The following is a 22,901-nucleotide window of genomic DNA, read 5'->3' on the forward strand; positions in this document are numbered from 1 at the left end:
TGCTGACAGGGTGTGTACAAAGGCACACTGAAGTTGTGAGGATCAGTGGGTGTATGTCATAACTCCAACAGTAATTGCTTCAGGTGCTGGGGATGTTACTGTGTGCAAGTTTGATTATCTCCCATTGTAAAGGTTTAGCTACAGCAGTCATTACCTTGCTCTAAAACATCGATTTCCAAAGGTCAGTGTTCACTCTCAGGAGTCATGCTGCCAATCAGGAATTGATCTCATGTATTTACACAAAACTAGATTTTTCCAACAGTTTTGCAGACAGATTTATTTATGTATGACTTATCATATTTTGATGTTGGTTATATCACACTTTTTTGGAAATTATTGTTCTAGATTAGCTTGTGCTTTTTACAGGAAGTGAAAATAGGTTTATTGCTTTGTATCTGAAACGATCTGTTAAGGCTGTATGAAATTATAAGTGACTTTGAGAAAGAAGAGTAATTCTCTTGTTACAAGCTGGAATAAGACTTGAGTAAATTTAAAATCTAGTGTTTGCAGCTCTTAGAATATGGATAGTATCTGAAGTGTGTGTGAATAGTTGGACTGCTTTTGGTCAAATCTGGTTTTTATGGCACTGCAGGTTGTAGGCCCTGCATGTGTTACATGATACTGTGGATTGTGTAGCATATTGGTTAAAAATTTAGGGTGGTAAGGACCACCTGGCCCTGGCCCTGCCCCCTGCTGTAAGCAGAACAAGCTTCATAGTTAGAACAGGTTGGTCAGGGCCATTTGTGTTTTGAAAATTTCCAAAGAGGATAATTCCAACCCCTTGCTTGAACATTCTTGTTTGTGAATGTTTTTCCTTGCATCTGGTTGGGATTTTTTGTGTTACATGTTTTGGCTCTTGCTTTGTGTCTTGCTGTGTGCTGATGAGAGGCCACCTGCTTGGCTCATCTTTGTCCCCCTTTTAGCAGACTGCAGGTAGCACCTGGGTTTGCCTTCTGTTGTCCAGGCCTAAGAAAGGCAGTTCTTTCACATGACCACATGATTTTACTTGCACTCTGTTGGACTCCTTCACGTTGTTTTGTATTTCTTTTAAGAGCAGTGTCTGTGTGTAAAAGCCAAACAGATTTCAGCTGGGAGCTCAGAGTGCTGGTAGAAAGGGAATAATCGCTCCCCTGGCCCGCTGCCTGCACTGTGGTGATTTGTGTATTCACGTGTGCTACAGCCCCGCATGTGCTTTAAGCTGACTGAAGCACTGCTGCCTTCCCCTGTGTTTAACTATCCACCTACCTCATCCCCTCTCTTGTGCTGGCACTAGGGCTGCTGTAGCCCTGTGGCAAGCCAAAACCAATCAAGAAGCTCATCCTAAGTTGAAACAGATCAATGTATTTTATCAGATCAGTTTTTGTTCCAGATGACTCTTCAAAGCCTTGAGCTGACCCAGGAAAAGTGGATGAGAGGAGGGCAGGACTGCTCTATTCATCTTCTGTTGCTCTTTGCTCTGTAGTAGGTCAGAGTGTTGAAATGAAGGCAGAGGCTTTAAGGCCAAGTAATAAGAGTCTCCCAGAGGATTGGCTTGCATAGCTGGGATTTCCTTGTCAGTTTTATTACTTTCAACTTCTCTTATGTTCCGTTCAGGAACGTGTGATAAAGGGCACTCTGGTTATTTCCCAGAAGGGATAGGCAGGGCTTCTTGCACAAGTACAGTTATCCTGTATGTACTGTATTCACCAGTGTGGTAGCAGAGATACAAAATAAAATAGTAGGGGCTTTGCTAATAAGCTACAGGGAATATCTGTGCTGGTTTGTAACTAATTAATGAGGATTGCCCTTTTAAATTAGTTGGATGCACCAACAGGGCTGAATTTGGCCTACTTCTTGTAAGCGGATTTTTTTTGTGTCTTTTTTTTTTTTTTAAGACACTGTAGATCAGTATTGATAATTAGATATTTGCTAGGCTACATTGTAACAGTGCTCCAGCAGTTTGTGTGACTCTTCCCAGAGTGTATTTTCCACAGCTGTCTCTAGTGTGGGCTCTTGGCTGTGCCCTGGATGCATTGATGGGTCCCAGTGGCCCAGCCAAGCCTCACCTAGAGACTCCACTGGCTGAAGTGGAGGCTGATCCAAATGTAGAATTGAATCAATGTTTAAGAGTATAGGCCAGTGGTCTCCAAATGTTTTTGATTGCACACCCCTATTGGTAAGATTTTTGAGCATGCACCCCCAATATATTTGTATTAATTTGCATACACAAGTGTATGTGTGTATATTAAAGCTTCATATACTAGTGAAGTTTTAATAATTTCTTCTTGCACCCCACTGGATTTTCTTGCACACATCCTTCTTTGAAGACCACTAGTTTAGGCTTTATAACTCTTTAACTTCACTCATTGTAGCAGGTTTTATTTTTAAATTCTCATGGCTTAATATGGTTTATACCCATTTCATACATCACTCATTGCTTTGGCCCACTGTATTTTAACAAACAGTGAGGAGGACACAAAACTAGAAAAGATAGTTGGCAAGAAAAGTGACAAACTTTTCTATTATTTGTGCATAGGAATGGCTTTAGGAAAATTCCTCAGGACAGCCTTGCTTTTGTTGACACACTTTCAGATGATCATCTATGTCAAGGTCACATGTTGCTCAAATTCCTCTTTTTGAACTAGACTTTTGGGTGAGTTTGTTTTTGGGTGTGCAAGTACTCTGTCTGATTGTTTGCTGCTGCCTCTGTTGCTCTCCTGAAATTATTAACAGGGCACTAATTGTTTGGTAGTCCTTGTTGAAAATAGGCATTAGTTAAAAAGATTTAAACCTGCAGTGTCCTGGTTTTGGCTGGAGCAGAGTTGGTTTTCTTCCTAGTGGCTGGAACAGTGCTGTGTTTTGGCTTTAGGATGAGAATAACACACTGATATTTTAGTTGTTGCAAAGCAGTGCTTGCACCAAGCCAAGGCCTTTCCAGCTTCCCATACTGCCCTGCCAGTGTGGGGGCTGATTTGTATTTGTAATAATAAATACTGTGACCAGGACTAGAGGGGCCCTGCCTCCAGCTGGGTGAAGGAAGGGGACTAGAAGGTTTGACTACCAGGTTTATTGGACTGTGGATTTGGCATATGGAACCCACAGGACATACAGGACTCATTTCCACAACAACCTCATGGACTCCTAGATGAAAAAGTTGGATATATCTTGTTTCCTATCATGAATCAGTCTCTGGGAAAATCCAGCAATACAAAGGACTGTTCAAGGCCACTCTGAGAGTAAGGGGTACTGGGACGTACAGACATTGGGATAGGGGATCTGCTAAAAGGGCTGGCCTTGCCCAATCAGAACTTTCACATACTGTAGAAGTGGATAAAGTTCCTATAGTGCACACAGAAAATTGTGTTGTGGAAGGCAATCTGGGTTGTTCCTGTCTCAGGCAAAGGCAGACCCATTCATGGGATTGGATTTGTTCTAGGACCTGAGGGCACTTAGTGGGTAATGCAGAGGGATGAGGAAGTCTGGTGTGTACTCAAGGGGATTTGATTTTAGGTTAGAACAACCAATGAGGAGATTAATTGCTGTATAATACTGTATTTCATCACTACTCTGGTTGCTTTATGCCATGTCAATGGTATTGCTGTAAGATTAATGAAGAATGAGTGCTGGTGAAACTGAGCAAAGTGCAGCGATGATAGAACCAGGCAAGCACAGCAGTGATGGAACCAGACTTCAGCTGGTAATAATCCCAACAGCATTTACCATCTCTGTCACTTTGGGCTCCGTCTGTCATATCATTCCTTCAAAGTCCTGGACTAAATGAACTCAATGGACATCTTAGAGGGGTGGCCCATAAGATTATGGGCCTGTATGGCTGCATATATGGCAAAAGACAGGAAAGGTGGTTGTGATTATGTGGGATGCATTGGAAAGTGTGGGATATGGGCATGATGAGGTTGGTATAGAACAAAGGGTGGATATTGTCTTGGTTTTGACTGGGGTAGAGTTACTTTTCTTTCTAGTAGCTGTGTTTTGGGTTTAGGATGAGAATAAAGTTGATAACACACTGATGTTTTAGTTGTTGCCAAGCAGTGTTTGCACCAAGTCAGGGACTTTTCAGCTTCTCACAGCGCCCCACCAGTGAGGAGATTGGAGGTGTGAAAAAAGCTGGGAGGGGAAGTAGTCAGCAGATCAGACCCCAACTGACCAAAGGGATGTCCCACACCATATGGCATCATGTGGAACAATAAAACTTTATTATCTGGGGTAAACTCATAGGAGTTCGCAGTATGTTGGGTAGATTTTTCATGTACCATGTTTGGCTAGTAAAGCCAAGTGTATGTTCAGTAGTGGGTGTAATAGTGAAGATTATGTATTGCTATTAAGATTTTCTCACACCAGTATTTACATGCATTTTATTTTCCTTCTGATCATTTATGCAAATTTTGAAGAATTCAGTGAATTTAACAAATTTATATTAATTTGTGTCAATTGTTTTAATACCTCCAGAGTATTAATTGAAGAAAGTTCTGTGGTATCACTTCAGCTAATCATGAGCCCTTATTATGATAAAATCACGGAGAATATTTGGTTATGTAAAGGAAAGACATTTTATGATGTTTAGATAATGCTGTCAGTATTTCGACAGACACATGGGTTGGGATATACAAAAGTAGGTTTGCAGTGTGAAAACAAGGATAATTTTGACTTTGTATAAATTTTTGCTTTTGGTTAGCTAGGAGACTTTGGAACCTTGTTCTTGAGACATGGGTATGCTTTCAGCAGTTAGAGGAAATAACAGCTTTCTGTAAGTAGTACTATTAGTACAGTTAAAGCAGAATGCTAAATGCTTATTAATTTATTCTTAGTAGTACACATTTATATTTAAATTTCATGACATCATGCTATGTCATGCCATTTGCTTAGCATTGAATTGCAGTATCAGTGCTCAAGCTGGTGGCTCTATGCAAGAGTAAGCAGCTGGATCGCTGAATCATGGGAGAAATTGCTTTTCTTAATGTGCATAATCACCTCCTGAATGCTGATTTTTGTTAACATTGAGGTAGTTCTCTGTAACTGCGCTTTGTTTTTCTGTCTTCCCTGAGAGGTGGTACTGAATAATCCTCACACTGACATGTGCTCCATTTCTGCTTTACCATCGCTGTAAGCTAAAGCACAGAGACCGACAAAATCCATATAAGGCTCTGCAGTATAGAGGACACAGTACCCTCTGCTAGTCTACAACATAAGCTATTTTCAGAACCAGTATAGAAAAGTTTCAGGAAAGAGGTTACAGAATCACGGGACAGACGAGGTGGGAATGAATATCTGGAGATCACGTTATCCCCTGTCCTGCTCAGAGCCGACTCAGTCAGAGCAGGCTGCTCAGGGTCAGAGCAGGCAGGTCAAGGCTGTGGTCCAGCTGTGTCCTGGGTATCTCCAAGGATGGAGACTTTGCTGAAAAAAATGTGCCAGTATTTGGCTACCCTCAGAGTTTTAAAAGAGGAAAGTTTTTTCTTTTGTCTGCATAGACTTTTTAGTTTATTGTGTTTTGATTTGTGCCCTTTGCCTCTTGTTCATTCCCTGGGTATCACTGAGAAACATTTGTCTCAGTATTCTTAACACTCTCCCACCAGGTATTTATATACAAGATAAGTATTCCCCTATGGTTTTCTGTTCCTCAGGCAGAACAGTCCTGGTGCTCTCAGTCTCTTGTACAGCAGGTGCTTCAGTCCCTTCACTGTTTTAATCATTATGGAGATCAGGATGAGGAATGATTCATGTGGATCTCTGATCAGGACAGTAAATTTCTATTTGTCAAGAAGTAAGAGAGCAGAATGAATTAAAGCCAAAACTGTGCTATAACATTTGAGTGATAAATATGACAGCACCATTTTTAAGGGAAGTTGAGAAAGAAACAAGCAAGAAGAAGAATGCAATGATCAACTTGATGCGAGTAGAAAGTATGGTAAAGATGAGATTGGATAACTTAAAGGAAGCCAGGGTACCAAGAAGTTTTGGAAACACTAACATCAGTTGATAATTGAACTGGTGGATTAGATGGGATCCTCACAGTTATGGACAAGGGGATGATATTCTGAGATGAATAGGAGAGCCCAGAATATGCAAACAGAAGCTTTGAAGGAGCAGCAGTTGGAGGGGTGAGTGAGTGTGAGACTTTTGGTGCAGCAGTCCCTGATGGAGTAGGCAGTGTGCGAGGAGTTGGTGGTTGTGACACTGTGAGGCTTAAAGTGCTCTGCATTTGATAGTTGCCCTCAGGTTGGGCAGTGCGCATAAATTCCCTCCCTACCCATTGTTAAAGGGGCTGTCAGAACTCTGTAGCTATCGCTAAGAGAAAGGTCTGTGAGAAAACTAACATTTTAATGCTCAGTCATGTTTTGGCTGTAGTTTTGATTCTAGGCTGTAGCAGCATCCTTGTGACATTGACCTAAGTTTATTTACCTTTTTGTCTGCTCAAATTAGTGGCTATAGCCACTAATTCATAGCAGTCTTTGTAGGCTCTGTAGTGTTTAGTTATTCCCTCTCTGGGATTAGCTGGGAATAAATTCCTATAGAAGCATTTTAATTGGAGTCTTAGATTGCATTCAGTGTTGATATTTTTACTACTTTAAGCTGTAGAAGCTCTTTTTAATCAGTTTGGTTAATCATTTGTCTTTCTCTGATTTCAAATTCTAAAAACCCCCTGGATGGTAAAACATTGCATGGGATTTTGTAAATCTTTGCATGTGACTGAATTTGATTTTGAGATAAATCAGCAGACATCTGTAGAAGGTGCAGGTCTACTTAAAAACTTTGTCAATAGTAGATAACTGTCAACTTCTTAAATTGTTTAATAAAAATACTGAGATATTCTAAATTGGTTTTGTTGTTGAAAACAAACTTTTGTGTGATACATGTCAAATACCCACCTTCTCCTTTGTTCTAGTTGTCATGGATGATGACGATGATGAATCCTGTCTCCTTGATCTTATTGGGTAAGTTTTCCACAAGAATTATTGCAGAAAAGTTGGGAATCATCATTTTGCAAAATCATCTTTTAGAAGGTGATTCTGTCTTGTTATTGTCTAAAGATGAGGTGACGTGCAGTGAAAAAAGCAGACATGCTTCATGTCTTCCACGTGGAGATGTGTGGAGTGCAAAGCCTTTAATCCCAATGGATGCTAGCTGACAGTCCACTTGCTGAAATTCTCGTCAGGATAGGCTAAGGAATGGGTGTTCACAGAGAATGGATTCTCTTCTCAGGCAGTGCTAATACCACATTGGTGTTGATGCATGTTACTAGGGATGCTACTACAAACTTCATAGCAAATAACTTTTTTTTAATCAAATCCCCAAAGATGTCAATTTTTTTGAGTAATGAAACTAGATAAATTTTTAGTACTAGGCTTGTATTTTAAGGGAAGAATAAAACTATTTTTTTCTTAATTCGAAATACTTAAATATTTCATTTCTACTAGTCATACACATTTGCATCTAAGTGTTAGAAAAAAAGAATAGCTGTCTGTACTTTTTCCTATTCACAACAAAGAATTTACTAGCATTTTGGTCTAAGATACTTGATTTTAATAAAATCAGGGACTTTGAATGGACATGGGAGGTGGTGTTTTTTATTTTTTTTGTGGCCCCCTCCCCTTATTTCCATAAGAGATTTATATGGAGTTACATAATTCTATGTGGCAATCTCCAAAAATAATTAGGATAGCTGAAGCTTGAACAAGTTTTGTGTGGATTGTATACGTGAAAAGTTGCCTTCCTTTGGCTGTCATTTGTGTCAGTATTCAAGAACAGATAATATGCTAGAAATGCATGTAAAACACAAGAAGAGAATTGAGCTTTTCATGCCCAATGCTTTGTTCAAACTGTGCTAGAAATTAAGCTGACATCAGTCTCATAGCAGCTGCTAAAAGATCATTCCCAGTTCATACAAGAATTTTTTGCTGTCTTAAGTGTAGGAAATAATTAGGCTTTTTACCTTTCTCACATACCTGAAAACTTCCAGTGAATCCAGTGAGAGCTGTAACTTCAGAAAGACCAAAACAGCCCCAGAGTGGCGGCTGTAGTTTGAGGGTTGCTCTGGATGCTGTAGCAGAAGCAGTACCAGTGAAGGCTCAGTTACGTTCTGTGGAGTAACTGTTGTGCGAGGTTACTGATCGTGGCTGTGTGAAAACACTTCCTGCTTGGAACGTGAACATAAAGATGATCATGGGACAATTAAGTGCTCTGTCATGAGCATGAATCATGAGGATCCTGCTACAAGATCACAGGTGGTCCAGAAAATGAAGTGCTCTCTATACAGATGAGTGTTTGTGTGAAAAATTACAATGTTCTTGCTGCTGCTGGCAGCAATTATTGTCTTAAGCATCTAGAAGAATGGAAAACATTTTTTTTTATCTGATCTGTGATTTGGTAAGTGCCATTTAAAATTCCTTCCTTACTAAAGACAATATTTAAGGTTATGAAGTGTTCTTAATTTTAATTGCATTTTGCATGATTGGAAGACAGGGAGGGCGATTAGTATTAAATGGCCTGGTTATTTTACTGATAAAATTCATGAGCATAATAGAACCCTGTATGAGATCATGAGTTCTATGCTCCTTAATTTTGGAAATTTTGTGAAATCTACTATGAAAATGACGTTTGTTTTAAAATACATGTAGCCACTTCAATATTGTAAGCATAATAGTACAATAAAGTCCCTGCCAAGTACTGTCATGTCTTTTGTAAACCCATGAAGACAGGGCTTTTTTTTTTTAAGAAAAAAAAAAAAGGGAGTAGAGGTGTGTTTGTCATTTTAGAAGAATAGTTGTGAGCTTGAAGGATCTTTGACTTTATGCCTCTTTATTTTCTAGGACCATCAAGCAAGGAGGAGACATTTTTAGTTACTGCTTTTTTACATTACAATCTCCTGCTTCTAAAAAATGTTTCATTATTACTTGTTAATCAATAAACATGTTTTAAAAATCAAAGAAACCCCATGTCAGTTTATTCCTTATGCTAAGGAAAATGCTGTATAATTGTTGCATTATAATAATCCCATGTAACACAGCCTTTTATTCTTTTTACTTGGTCTATACATACAGCTAAATTAATGTATTTGTATTTGTTTGAATTTCTGACACTCATTCAATCCAACTACATGTTTAATATGAGCTTTGTTTAGTGCTAGTGCTAAGTTAATTAAATACACTGAAATTCATAATATTTAGTCAATTATTTCTGTGGTTGGTTTCACTTGGAAAAGGTGCCACTTTTTCTTCATGAGGGGACTGTTACTCTGGCAATCATAAATTTTTATTAACTTGTGTCAAAGGTGACTGAAAACCCGTCAAAGAATCAGGTTTGTAAATACCCTATTAGATGCTAGCTAAACAAGGCATTACAGTTTAGCTGTAGAAGAGGTGGTACCTGTTTTAATTCTCACATTATTTGGTGGTAGTATATTCCTTAGGTTTTGTACTGTATGCTGTCATAAAATACCATGCCTTTCAAGAGAATATGAGTATCACCCTCATAAAGGGAAATACAGTAGAGTGCAGCTAAACTTTTGTGATCAACATAGTTTGTTTGCTTGAAATGCTCTGTTAAAATGGCAGCAGATATGATCAGCATCTGGAAGTTGTGCTGATACAGAAACACAGAGCCCCAGATGACACAGACTTTCAGCTTTGCATTGAATTCAACGAAAGATGTGTTTTTACTAGAAACCTGATTTACATGAGTGCAGTATGTGGCTTAATTAAATTAGCCTCTTCAGTAAAAAGGACTTCCAAAAAGTGTTAATGTCTTTATTTTTTTTCCCCTTCAGGGACCCACAAGCGCTGAATTATTTTCTACATGGACCTAGTAGTAAATCTGTAAGTACATTGCTGTGTATTAGACTTAGATAAGCTTCATTGAGTGTATTAGTTCATTAGTTCTAATCATTATTTTTGTCTTTTACCAGAGCAATGAAGACTTGACTAATGCAGAATACTCTGTAGCCAACTCAAATTCAATATTCGCCAACTCCAATGTAAGTGGTCAGGAGATAAATGACATTAGTATTGAGATTGCATACTTCCGTATGGCTTTACTTGGCTTCATGAAACTGAATGAAGTAGATGTGGGTTTCAGCTTTTTCATGTGAAAGCTCTGAATACTAACATAGAACCTATCTTGTGCTGTTAGTATTTTAAGTATTTCAGTGGGGAATTAATTGAAAAATACTGCGCTGTTGGGATATGTTTTGTAAATATGTAAAGCAGCTTGCTGAGCAGTGAAAATGCTCTCTAGTGTAATTCTTCAGTAAAATGCATTTGTGGCTTTAGTGACTGTAGGAGTAGTAGTGCTCAAAGATAGACCTTGAAGGTTGGTCATTCATATGCTCTCTGTGTATGTTAGAATCCCTTTTGTTTCTTAGTTTATGCAGATTCTGAGCTGACAGGATTTTTTTTAATTAATGAATGAGTTGGTTTTTGTTTTTTTGCTTTTTGTATTTTTTTTTTTTTTTTTTTAGACTCGGGAGGTAATTTTGGATGCATCCTTCCTGTAACTTCAGTGTTAGGGAAGTTGCTTTAAATTCATTAGGTGTTGCCAGAAGTCTTCAGTGTTCCTTCTTGCCAGGAGTGTTTTGCAGCCCTGGACCACGTTTCACACAATGAGGTTGTGGAATCCCAATCCTCGGTGTTAAATTCAAGGCTCTAGTGTAGGTGGTAGTCATGCTTTGAATCAAACATTGGACTGGATGACTTAAGAGATGCCTTCAGATCTACATTTCTTTGGTTTCTTTTGTGTGTTTTTTAAAACAACTGAATTGTTAATCCCACAATTATAAGTTATTTGAATACATAGAATAGGATTTTCTTGGTAATTCCTCTTTCTGTTGTACTGTTACCTTATCTGTTTGCCTCATTTTCATAACAGATACATGGATGCACTTGCAGACTTAAATAATTGGCATGCAGAAATTCTGAAAACTATTAATCTGTGTGTGGAGAACTGATGACTTCCCTGTAGGCACAGTAGTGTAAGACAAGCTGGTTGAGATAATGGTGAGGGAGTAGGGTACCAAGAGTAACAGGGCATGCCCAGTTTTCAGCTGATGGGGAACAGTGGCTTTGACTTGGTACCAGGCTGTGGCCATTAGCAGACTGTCTGTATGCAGCACTGGCAGACGTGGGGTTTGAGGACTTACCCTAAGAAAAAAACAGGTTTGGGGAAAAAAGGGTGACATACGACATGCATTTGTCATAGCCTAGACTTCCTAGTTGTTCTTTGTAGGCATCATTCTGATGAGCATGACTAGGTAGGCAGGAGTCAGGTGTTTCAGGTGTATTTTCAGAAAGTGAGTTTCCTTGAGTAATTTTGAGGGGCAGTGGGAGATTCTGGACAAGGTGGGATTAGCAGTTGGAAGAAATAAAATACTTGGTGGAAGCTAAGAGCTTTCTGGTGTGTGAAATTTGGGGTAAGTAATCCAGAAGGCAGGTGATCAGAGGAGCAGGGATTCCTAGTACATGTTCTTTGGATGGCATACTACAGTTTAATTCTCAGCATGCTCTGTCCTCGTCCTTTTATGTCTCACAAGGACCACCAATGCCATCTTCTCTTCCCTCCTCCCTCCTGTGAGAGCCCTGTGCTGACGTAGGTGAAGAATGACTTGATTACAAATACAGATTCTTACAGTTCTTTGGGAAGGAACAAGTGTTACCATAAACAGATGATTTCATAGTCCCTGCTTATAAAATGGGATACCTGAAAAGTTAAACGCTTCTGAGGCTTTTGCCATTAAAGTTTTGCAGATACTGAAAGTTCTGTCTTTGTATATATTCAGAATTGCCACCACGAAGTTGGATTGACTGTCTTGCTGCCTGTCTCAGCCTTTCAGTGGCAGAGTTTACAAATTCAGTGTTGAGGGTTCAGTGCCTCGGCTGGTAAGCATGCTCAGCCAACACCTAACACAAGCAAGATGAAGTTCCTACTGACTGAAGGAATAAAAAGCACTCTTCCCACTCCCTTAAACTGCCCCCCTTGCTCCATCCCAATCGTCCCTGAGTTGAGTCTGTACACCTCTGCTGATTCCTGGTTGGTTTCTTGTGGCAATTGTCATGAGAGGCTTCCCCAGCCGTTGCCCTGTTACCTGGCTTGTACTGGGTGGCTGCTTCCATTCTCCTGTATAGTAGGACAGCATAAGAGCAGAATATTCATGGAGCCAGTGAGAATAAGACTCTTCTTGTTGGGAAGCAGATTCATGAAGCTGCAGATGCTTTGGTTTCTTATTGAAATTAGCATGGCATTCTGCATGGCTCTTTTGAATCTGGACAGTAATGATTCAGATGTTAACTTGGAAGGTTACAGTTTCTACATATGAAGTTATTTTTTAATGTTAAGTAGTCCCGGGAGCAGGGAATGAAACTTGGGATTCTCTTTTCCAGTGGGAGAGTTTTAAGCTATTAATCTTGATTGCATGTAATGTTATATATTAGTGTTATTATTGGTAGTAGTAATAGTTGTATTGTTTGTACTAACTGGAATAGCATTACTGGAACTGTTCAGGTTACACAGTTGTAAAAGATTTCAGTTTGGTCATTTACTTGGGGACAACTGAGAGATGCAATAGGGAATCCCCCTGAGCCTGACAGTGAGTCCTAATTGTGGCCTAATTAGTGATTCCTTTTTACTTTGCCCAGTGGTAGCTAGGTACAGTTGAGAGCCTGATTTGTTGCTTTAGGTGTTCCTGAGGTTCAGACACTGAGACATTTAAACAGTGGTTTAATTCCTCTATTAACATAAATGTTAAAAGCTTGCTGTAGTTTAATAGTTGTAACTTGAAAATATTTTATTTAATCTTAAGAGAAATCTTTTAATATTTTCAAACATGACTGAAGTTTCAGAAAATGCAGGTTTTTTTCAGAAACAGATTGGGGTAAAATTCTGAATAAATATGCTTGGGGAACTGAAGTTAGGGTGGGGACATCATTGCATGTGATAATTATGGCTTGCAGCATCTTCACACTGTTTACATGAGGTGAAAACAAGCGTCTATGACCTTCAAGGAGTAAAGGCTCAGAGTATGAGTGTGACTGATAATTGCACACCCACAGTTTCCATTTATCCTGACCTAAAAAGAAACTGGTTGTTGCCTCTGAATAGCTGAGATGTGATCATGCAATTTAGAAAGTTGTACTTTGCCTAACTTAAAACTATCATGAGTATTATTATGCATCTACATTTGTCATTCTATCTTCAGAAACATGATGCTTGTGTTATCTAGAGTTTCTGGACAGAACTTTGTTTTAGGAAAATCTTGACAGTAGGCCAGAGTAAATAGGTTTTGATTTTCCTTATCACGGTGTTAATGGATGTGGATTTGACGGATTTTTTCTTTAAAGGTGCCGCTTAATATTTGTGGTAGTTCCAATGTTTATAGTTCCCAGTAATCTTTTAATAAGCATAAACTACAGTCTGTAACACTTTTTCTTTTACTCCCTTGTTTCTAAAATTTTTTTAAACAAGGAGTTACCATAATGCCTTAACTTTATGAAATGGTCACTAGTTTACACTAAGTGATTATAGAAATGCTGGTAGGATTTTGGAGGCAAATCTTATTTGATAGAAGTCAGTGGAAGAAATGATTTCTTCTGCCTTTTCTTTTCTACTCCTGCGACTGAAGCCTTGCCCCAAACTGAATTAGAGTGGAGGTGTTTTTCCTCCTCGTTTCTTTTATCCTTTTGTCAGTAGAGTGCTCAGCTTGAGGAATGGAAAATGGCACTTAGAGAGTGTTTCATATCCTCTTGAAACAGTGCAGCTGTAGAGCTAAGTGCTGTGTATTGAGAGATTTGAGAAGGGAAAGGAGAGAAGCCTCTCCAGCAGTCAGAGGGTGTGAGTGGGCTATCCATGACCTGTTTGTGCTGGCTCACTGTATGGGGTCAACATCACCCTGCACATGCTATGGGAAGAGTATAATTTTGTGTAGAAAGTTTGCTTGCATGGAAAAATAACTAATGAGGAAACAAAGCAGATACTGGAGTTTCTGAAAGTGATTTACTTCTTGTTTTGCATTTCAGAACACTGATCCTAAGTCGTCTGTAAAAGGTGTAAGTGGTCAGCTTGGAGAGGGGCCTAGTGATGGACTGCAGCTGTCCAGTAGCCTTCAGTTTCTTGAAGATGAACTTGTGTCTTCTCCTTTACCTGATCTTACTGAGGATCAGCCTTTTGATATTCTTCAGAAGTCCTTGCAGGAGGCCAATATTACTGAACAGACTTTGGCGGAAGAGGCATATTTGGATGCCAGTGTAGGTTCTAGCCAACAGTTTGCACAAGCTCAGCTTCATCCTTCTTCATCAGCATCCTTTACTCAGGCTTCTAATGTTTCTAATTACTCAGGTCAGACGTTGCAACCTATAGGAGTTACTCAAGTGGTACAGCAACCTGTTGGAGCATCTTTTGCAAGCAATACAGTTGGTGTGCAACATGGCTTTATGCAACACGTCGGAATTAGTGTTCCCGGCCAGCATTTGTCTAATAGCAGCCAGATTAGTGGTTCTGGGCAGATACAGCTGATTGGTTCATTTAGTAATCAACCTTCCATGATGACCATCAATAACCTCGATGGATCTCAGATAATACTGAAAGGCAATGGTCAGCAAACACCTGCGAACATGAGCAGTGGCCTCTTGGTTCATAGACAAACTCCAAATGGGAACTCGCTGTTCAGTAACTCAAATTCAAGTCCCGTAGCACAACCTGTAACTGTTCCATTTAACAGCACAAATTTTCAGACTTCATTGCCTGTCCATAATATCATCATTCAAAGGGGTTTGGCGCCAAACTCTAACAAAGTTCCTATTAATATCCAACCAAAGCCTATTCAGATGGGTCAGCAGACTGCTTACAATGTGAATAACTTGGGAATACAGCAACATCATGTACAGCAAGGGATTCCATTTGCTTCTGCAAACTCACCTCAAAGTTCAGTAGTTGGTCCTCATATGTCTGTTAATATTGTTAATCAACAACAAAATACAAGAAAATCAGTTACACCTCAGACAGCTAGCAATGCTGGAGGTAGTATTGTTATCCATTCTCCTATGGGACAGCCTCACGCACCTCAAAACCAGTTTCTCATACCTACAAGTTTGTCTGTTAATTCTAATTCAGTTCATCATGTCCAGGCCATAAATGGACAACTTCTTCAGACTCAGCCTTCCCAGCTGGTTCCTGGCCAAGTGTCTGCTGAGCACGTAATGCTCAACAGGAACTCTACAAACATGCTAAGAGCCAACCAGTCGTATTCAGGACAGATGCTGAATAATCAGAACACAGCTGTTCAGCTTGTTTCAGGCCAGACATTCACAGCTCCTGGAAACCAAGTTATAGTAAATCATGGAACTTCGCAAATTGTTGGTGGACAAGTGCCACTGCAGCAGGCTTCGCCAACGGTGTTGCATTTGTCACCCAGCCAAGCTAACGTTTCCCAAGGCAGATCGAGTTTTACCACCATGTCACCTGGGCAGTCCACAGCCTCAAGTATGTCAGCTTCTAGTCGATTTGCTGCTGCAAGTTCTTCTGGTTCAGTGCACCCCAGCCTGGGAGCATCGGTTCAGTCTGTCGCATCGGGAGGGAACTTCACAGGAGATCAGCTGGGCCAGAGCAGAGCTCAAGTTGCTGTCAGTGCATCGCATCGTCTTCCAGCATCCTCCTCCAAGTCTGTCAGCACCTTTAGTCACACGTCTGTGGGAGTAACACAACAACAGTTTGCCTTTGGTCAGGTATGAAAGCTGCTTGAGAATGTAGCCAAAGAAAGGCTTCTGAGCTGTGCTACAATTGGCTAATATGCAGAATGTTAATTTTGCTGGTTTGTATTGTTACAAATGTGGAACGGCTAAAAATTACTGTAACCCAGAGTTGTCATTTCACATGGTATTTTCTGAATCTGTCACTCAGTGAACAACTCTGCCACTTTGATTAATCCCAAAGATTTTGTTGGTGATTTATAGTATTATTTTCAGAAGTGCTTAGCATTGATTTATGTCTGCTCCTGTTTAAAGGAATGGGCATTGTAAGTTTATACAATTGCAAGCTCTCCTGTAAACCTTACCATAGGCTAGATGTGGAGGCTCAGGTTCATTCTTAGCACTTAAAAAGTCTTTTGACCTCACTAAAATTTACCTATGCATTTTCAAGGTTTGACTTAATGAAATTAGAGATGAAAAGGCTTCTTGGGCTTTCTTTTGTTATTTATCATATTGGTGCTTTTGTTATGTGTTTCTGGAGAAGTTCGAAGCTTTCATATTTGATGCAAAGACAAGAAATGCTTCTTAGAATCCTTAAAAAGAAATAACTTTTAAAGCAGTTTGTAAAAGCATAACATTGAAAATAATCCTCTAAGAAGTCAAGGTAGTACTTAAAAAAATAATTTGGACTTCACTTTTAAGGTTTGATGTTGTTTATTTTGTCCAGTAGATACACTTGCAGTATATATTCAACTCAACTTTTTCTGTTTTCATAAGCAAACTTGTAAGCAGTCAAAAGTTTAAAAGAAAAAAATTCATAAAGTTATAGAGTGAATTGCTAATTTTAACTCAGTGACTTTTCACACAATTAACAACAAGCTATTAAATTTGTCATTTTTTAAACTTTTTTTATTGGTCATTTTGAAATACTGGTCAGTCTCTCAGAATGCATTTGCACTAATTAGATCTTTCTCTTTTCTCCTTTATTTCTTTTACTTAGATCTTTCTTTTTCCAAAGGCCTAATGGATTTTTTTTAACCAAACCCAAAATCTGCAGTGAAATAATAATGTCTTAGAAAATGATGTGCATTTAAAAAATTGGTATGAACATGCTGTAGAAACACATTTGTAATCTTTGCCAAGACTTCTGGTGTAGGTTGTAACATTTTGTTTGCAGATGAGTAATTTGAGACCTGTCTAACTTTCTCTTCATGTGTCTACATCTTCTATTTGCAGGTCATGTGCTGGGTCAGTGAGTTTCAGCAGTTATAAAAGCAGATTATTTCTTATTGCTGTAAAAGATCATTTTGTTCTTGTGCTGGAATTTCAGAGTTGTAAATGGCAACTTAGAACAAATGGCATTATTTGCCAGAATCTTTGTAGTTTGTTTGTACTTGCATTTTAAACATTGTACTTTATACTAAACCATGTATCATCCCGTTGCTAAGCAGTGGAGGGTTTGTTCCACCGTGGGTTTTTTTTTGTTGGGAAAGCAACTTGATCATCTTGCAGTTTTGGAACTCTGAGAAGCTGTGTTTTCTGAGGGCCACTTGTAGTGGAAAATGAGTGGTCTTGTAGAATGCAACTGGTATGTATTTGTGCTGTTAGTGTAATTTCTGTTCCCCTCTGACTTACTTTATTAAATTCTTGAACTTGGAGGGATTGAGGTGTGTGAAATTTCACCACTGATGAGTTTGAAGTTAAAAAAGTAATATGGAGATGAATTTTAGATGCCTTTTCCTTGTTTTTCTTAAAGCTTTCAGTAAATATTTCACTGTGATTTTAAAAAAAATTTGTTCTTTATTTTATGCATGTGCCACAGAAAAAGGCTGTGAACCAGACATCACCAGTTTCTGCATCGAAGACACAGGACAATTTGAGACAGCCTCAGCTAACAAATCTTCTGAGCAACACACTATCAGGTCAACTAAGGTCTTTTTAACATAATTTTCTTAATTTTCTGCAGCAACAGAGACTCGTTCTACTTCAGTGTGTCAGACTTACATAGATGCCTCATGCTCATAGGGTTCTAAAGGTTGTTGGAATTTTATTTTTAGAAGAATTGAAGCAATATTTCTTCAGTATTGAATGTGTGCTTTCATTTTTCTCAACCGTGGCACTTCATTTTCTAGAAAGAAAAGCTGAATCTTCGCAATTAGCAATTATTTTTCTCCTCTATAAAATCCAAAATTATACCTTCTTTCATTTTTCTTTTTTTTCAGCTTAGGAAAATAGAAATACTTAATTTTAAAAATACTGACATCTGCTAAAATTCCATGAACGTTCTAGAATGTTGAATGTGGTGGCTGCTTCAGTTACAGAGGGAAGAGAAATAGGTATTACAAGGTTACGTGCAGGCTGTCATCACTCACTTTGTTCTTGAAAGAGTCCCTTTCAGTTAGAATAGTTCATGCATTGTTCATGGCAAAACAGCAGCTTTTCAAGCAGCACAGCGCTACTGAAAGAACAAAACCAGTACATTCAAGGCAAGCAGAAAAATGCAGTAACCTTCCTGTTCTCTTTGTACATAAGTAACCTTTTGAATAAGTCCTATACTCTGCCTTGCTTTTTTTTCCCCCTGTGTGCTGTTATGTATAAGCTGTCCAGGCAATACTATACAATCTGCACTGTATGCTGGGTGTCTTAGGGGGAAAAAAAACCCCTAATATATTCTTACTTGTTTAGGTTGTAAGGTAGCATGACTGATAAGATGCTGTTTGGATTATGAAGCAAGGCAATAGGAGGAAGTCTGCCTATCTAAAAAAATCTAGGGGAAGAAATATGCTTGCTGTCCTGGAAGAGTGCTTCCAGGAGCTCTAGAAAAAATTGGGTAATTCACTTAAGGGAGGATTGGTATTGAAAAGTTTGATAGAATTTACTGTATGATTTTAGGCAAATTGTTGGGACACTAAACTTACAGCATTTGAATTTCTTCTTATGTTGCAGTGCTATGGTGTGATGTGATTTATATCTGAGGATTTTTATTGTTTTCAGGCAAAATATCAGTTCTGTGTAATTTTTATGAGCTGGTTTCTTCACAGAATAGTTGCACTAATGCTTTTAAGCATAAGATGTAGCTTTCCTAAAAACTCAAGTGAAATTACCAGGATAGGGATACAAAATTATTCCCCTCTTGCTTAGGATGACAAGAATCTTCTAAACTTTTTTTATAGGACAGGACTCTGGAGGAAAAATCATACAACAATCTCTAGGAACAGCACAGCCACAAGAAAAAGTGATAGGATCATCATCAGTTCAGCAGAGTATACAGGTAGAGAACACCTCTATTTATGTGTTTTCCTGTCTATCCTGTTTTTTTCTGGGATAGAGCTAATTTTCTTCTTAGTAGGTGGTACAGTGCTGTGTTTTGGATTTGGGCTGTGGATAACGTTGATAACACACCAGTGTTTTCGTTACTGGGCAGTGCTTACTCTGCAAGTCCCAGCCTTTCCAGTGCCCCATGCTGTGCCAGGGCACACAGGACAGCTGTGTCCTGACACACACAGGACAGCTGGCCCAAACTACCAGAGGAGTATCCCATTCAGTGAAACATCCCATGGTGTTCTGGGTGGAAATGTAGGAATTAATTGCCTGTGAGGCACTGATCACTGCTCAGGAATGGGGTGGGCATTGTTCAGAGGGTGCTGAGCAATTGCTTTGGGCATCACTTATTTCTCCTGGGTTTAATTCCCCCTCTTTCTCTTCTTCATTACAACTTTATAATAACTATCATTACTATATTGTTTTATTTTATTTCTGTTTATAAACTGTTCTTTTCAACCCATGAGGTTTACTTTTTTCCTAATTCTCTTCTCCACTGGGGTGAGGAGAGGTAATGAGTAAACCAATAAGGAATCATTGTAGGTTTTTTTGTAGAGTATATGAGCTCCCTCAAACTTGACAAATTCTACCTTGACATAATAAATGTTGATTATTTTGCAAATTGATACACTGAATGCTGCTTTGAGATTCAGTTCATTAAGTGGAGTCTGACTGTACTGTTCCCTGAAGATAATTTTGTATGACATAGCAATTCTTCATTGAGTTGGCCAATAGTTCAACCTACTCTTCTCATTATTTCTTACAAACTGTTCTCTAGCTGACTGGGAGACAGTGGTTTGTGAGAAGCAGCAGAACAGTTCCACTGGTCTTTGTCTGTTTTATTCTTTGCTGCAGTCTTCTTTTACCATCAAAAGTTCTCCCACATAATGCAAGTATGTACAAAAACACTGTCCAGGATGAGTGTTTTTTTGAAGAGCATCTGACTTAAAATTTTTGTTTGTAAATGTATTTGTCAATGAAGTAGGACAGAGATGTTTTTCTGTGTCTTACTGATGTACAGGTAGAGCAGAAGGTACAGTAGTGCTCAGTTAGGAGGTCAGCCTGGTTGTGTAATAGTTGGTCAGATGTTCATTCTGCTTGGTGGTGACTGCTTTTTGTGATCTGAAGTTGGAGGCTTTTTGAGGCAAATACTCTTCCAGTGTGCCTGCCATGAATCTTTACCCCTTCAGAGAGCCTCAGGTCCTAGGAGAGTGTTCCCAGGAAAATCTTGATTTCATTAAATGTCTAAGCAAAGGAGAAAATGACTCGGATCTCTACCTGATGGGCATATCTGTAGCATTGACACTGAAATAGAATTCCTAAAATGACTTTTACAATGCCCCCCATCCACTGTGGCTTTTGAGAATTTAGGTGCACAACCTTAGCCTGCTTTCCTCATAGATACTCTAATCCATCAATGTCAGGCAAGATGAGGTCTTCTGAGAAATGCAGGGAGGGTTTGTATGAGCAGATTTATTTGTAAAAGTCTTTAGTTGTACCGCTCCTTCTTTGCACCTGCTAACTTTGATCTTCTCTTTCTTAGTGAAATATGTATAATGAGCAACAGTGGAATTTGTGTGCAAACAACTTTTCAGACCTTTGGTTTATGTCACTTCCCTGTTTTGTGGATACACAGTGCCCTGTGAAAACAGGAGATAGTTGAAAGTGTTTATACTTATGTGATAGTTACAGTTAGTGTTGGTGATGTACCTCATTGACAGAAACAACTCCTGAAACTTAGGCTTTGCAAATGAGGGGCTATATTGTAATTTGTCTTTTATTTTGAACTTAGGTTGATGGTCATTTAGTTGGACAGAAAAGGCCTGCTGCTAAGCAGTTAACTAAAGGAGCTTTGTAAGTCATTATTTCATTTTAATTTTGTTTCAGAAACCTTAATTTTTACTTTTGTCAGTGTAAAAACTCTGTACAGTACATTAAGTATTTACCATTAATTTTTTTGTAGTATTCTGCAGCAATTACAGAAGGATCAGGTACATGCTGTGACACCAGATAAAAGTCGGTTCAGATCATTAAATGATGCAGTTCAGAGACTCCTTTCTTACCATGTGTGCCAGGGATCACTGCCAACAGAAGAAGATTTAAGAAAAGGTAATCTTCTTTTTCAAATTTGGCAGTAAGTTTGTAATCAGTTTGTATTGAGAGAATTCTTTATGTAAATTAGAGCAATAAGAAAAGGATCATTTTAAAATTTGTGCAGGTTATTGAAGAACAGTGTTTGAAAGTGTACTTTGTCTTTCTAGTGGACAGTGAATTTGAATCTGTAGCTACACAACTTCTGAAGAGGACACAGGCTATGCTGAACAAATACAGATGTTTGCTTATAGAAGATGCAATGGTAAGGTGTAGAACCCAGGTACACTTTGTTTAAGGGGTGGGATTAAATTTGTTGAAACAAAACCTACAGAACAGGTGCATGAACTTCTGTTCTCTGCTTCTGCTTTGCTCTGACACTGAACAGGCTGTGATAGTCAGGAGGGTGATTTCTGTGTATTTCTGTGGCTGATGTAGCCTGAAATAGTGTTGATGTTGTCTATTCAGAGGCCTCCAGCCATATTATAATTAGAGCCAAATCATATTACAATTTAGGAAATCATTGTCCTTAAAAGCTAGGTGGAACTTCATCAGAAGTGCTTCTGATTTAAGTGTTTTCACAATCCCAGGTATGAGGTAAAATAAAACGGACAAAGTTAAAGAATGTGTTTTACAAGGATTGGGAAATGCCATTGTGACCTCAGATATGCTAGTTTTCAAATTCAAAGCTGGAAAAGCTTTGAATTGGAGTGTAATAGGCATTTAGATATTTAGAGACAGGAATACGTAATATAACTGTTAGAATTAATATGGTTCTACAACTAGCAGTTGCATTGTAATAGATCCTAGCCATTAAATACTTGCAAGTATTTGCAGATGCAAAGAGAGGATGGAGGTTGAGATTTGTTGTTTTAGCATCTGGTATGTTGTATGGCAAATCCCATTTAATAATTTTGAAAGGTTTATTTCACATGGCATTCATATTTGAAACTAGTTGTCTATGTTTATGGCCTAGTGCAGTGACCATTTTCTGTGATGGATGATTTAAACTGGCTTGAAGGCATTGTCAGTAAAATGCAGCTCTGACCAGCTAGTTACAAGGATAGGAGAGAAGTGCAGGGAAGATGATAGGATGGTCCCAGTTCAAGATTTTTGCTGGTTGATCCCCTAAAAGAGAATAATACTGTATGAAGTAAAAAAATTGTGATTTACGTTAGTAAGCATACTCAGTCCTGAAAAAGTACAACTCATCCAACTGGAATAGCAATTCTCTGTTTTAAAGTCTTTCTCAAATAAAATTTGCAGTACAATGTGAGTAATATTTCATGACTGAGTTTCAGTAGTGGTACGGTCAGAGACAGGGCTGTTGAATTGTGAATGTTCTTTGCAAATACATAATAAAAGAAGTTTCTTTTAGCTGAAATTTAACTAAGCTGTCAATGTTTTGATTTGATACCAACATATGAGTCACTCCAGAGATGGGTTGTTTTTTTCCTTTTCCTCCAGCGGATAAATCCCTCTGCAGAAATGGTTATGATTGATAGGATGTTTAACCAGGAGGAAAGAGCATCTCTGACCCGGGAAAAGCGTCTTGCACTTGTGGATCCTGGTAAGGAACGCTTAACTTCGAAATTAAGTGTGGAGTGTTTAAAAATAGTTGTGGCCACAGTGAGGCACTGATTGCTATGGATTCCAGTTAGTGAAATACTGAATTAGCATTTGCAAGATAACTTTTTATAACTCCAGAATTCAGCAATCCAGAGACACTGTAGGGTTGAAGCAGTTATTTGTGGGGAAAAAAAATGTTACCTGTTTGGCAGAGAAATGTTCAAGTTTCTTTTGACAAGAGTCATGACTCCT

General features: G+C 38.7%; 1 protein-coding gene across 5 annotated transcripts in view; it reads left to right on the forward strand.

Moving 5' to 3' along the window:
- Positions 1-22,901, forward strand: part of BICRAL (BRD4 interacting chromatin remodeling complex associated protein like) — a 44,606-nt gene that overhangs the window by 17,379 nt on the left and 4,326 nt on the right. For all 5 annotated transcript variants that reach the window (XM_031059939.1, XM_031059925.1, XM_014308639.2 and 2 more), the window contains 10 exons: positions 6,884-6,932; positions 9,764-9,812; positions 9,902-9,970; positions 14,001-15,704; positions 17,491-17,590; positions 18,842-18,939; positions 20,782-20,843; positions 20,953-21,098; positions 21,251-21,345; positions 22,548-22,650. In XM_031059939.1, the coding sequence (XP_030915799.1) occupies positions 6,889-6,932; positions 9,764-9,812; positions 9,902-9,970; positions 14,001-15,704; positions 17,491-17,590; positions 18,842-18,939; positions 20,782-20,843; positions 20,953-21,098; positions 21,251-21,345; positions 22,548-22,650 (2,470 nt within the window). In that variant the 5' untranslated portion in view covers positions 6,884-6,888. The remainder of the gene's footprint in view (positions 1-6,883; positions 6,933-9,763; positions 9,813-9,901; positions 9,971-14,000; positions 15,705-17,490; positions 17,591-18,841; positions 18,940-20,781; positions 20,844-20,952; positions 21,099-21,250; positions 21,346-22,547; positions 22,651-22,901) is intronic.

Source organism: Geospiza fortis, unplaced genomic scaffold (assembly GCF_000277835.1).
Source record: "Geospiza fortis unplaced genomic scaffold, GeoFor_1.0 scaffold41, whole genome shotgun sequence".
In the NCBI taxonomy this organism is placed as follows: Eukaryota; Metazoa; Chordata; class Aves; order Passeriformes; family Thraupidae; genus Geospiza; species Geospiza fortis.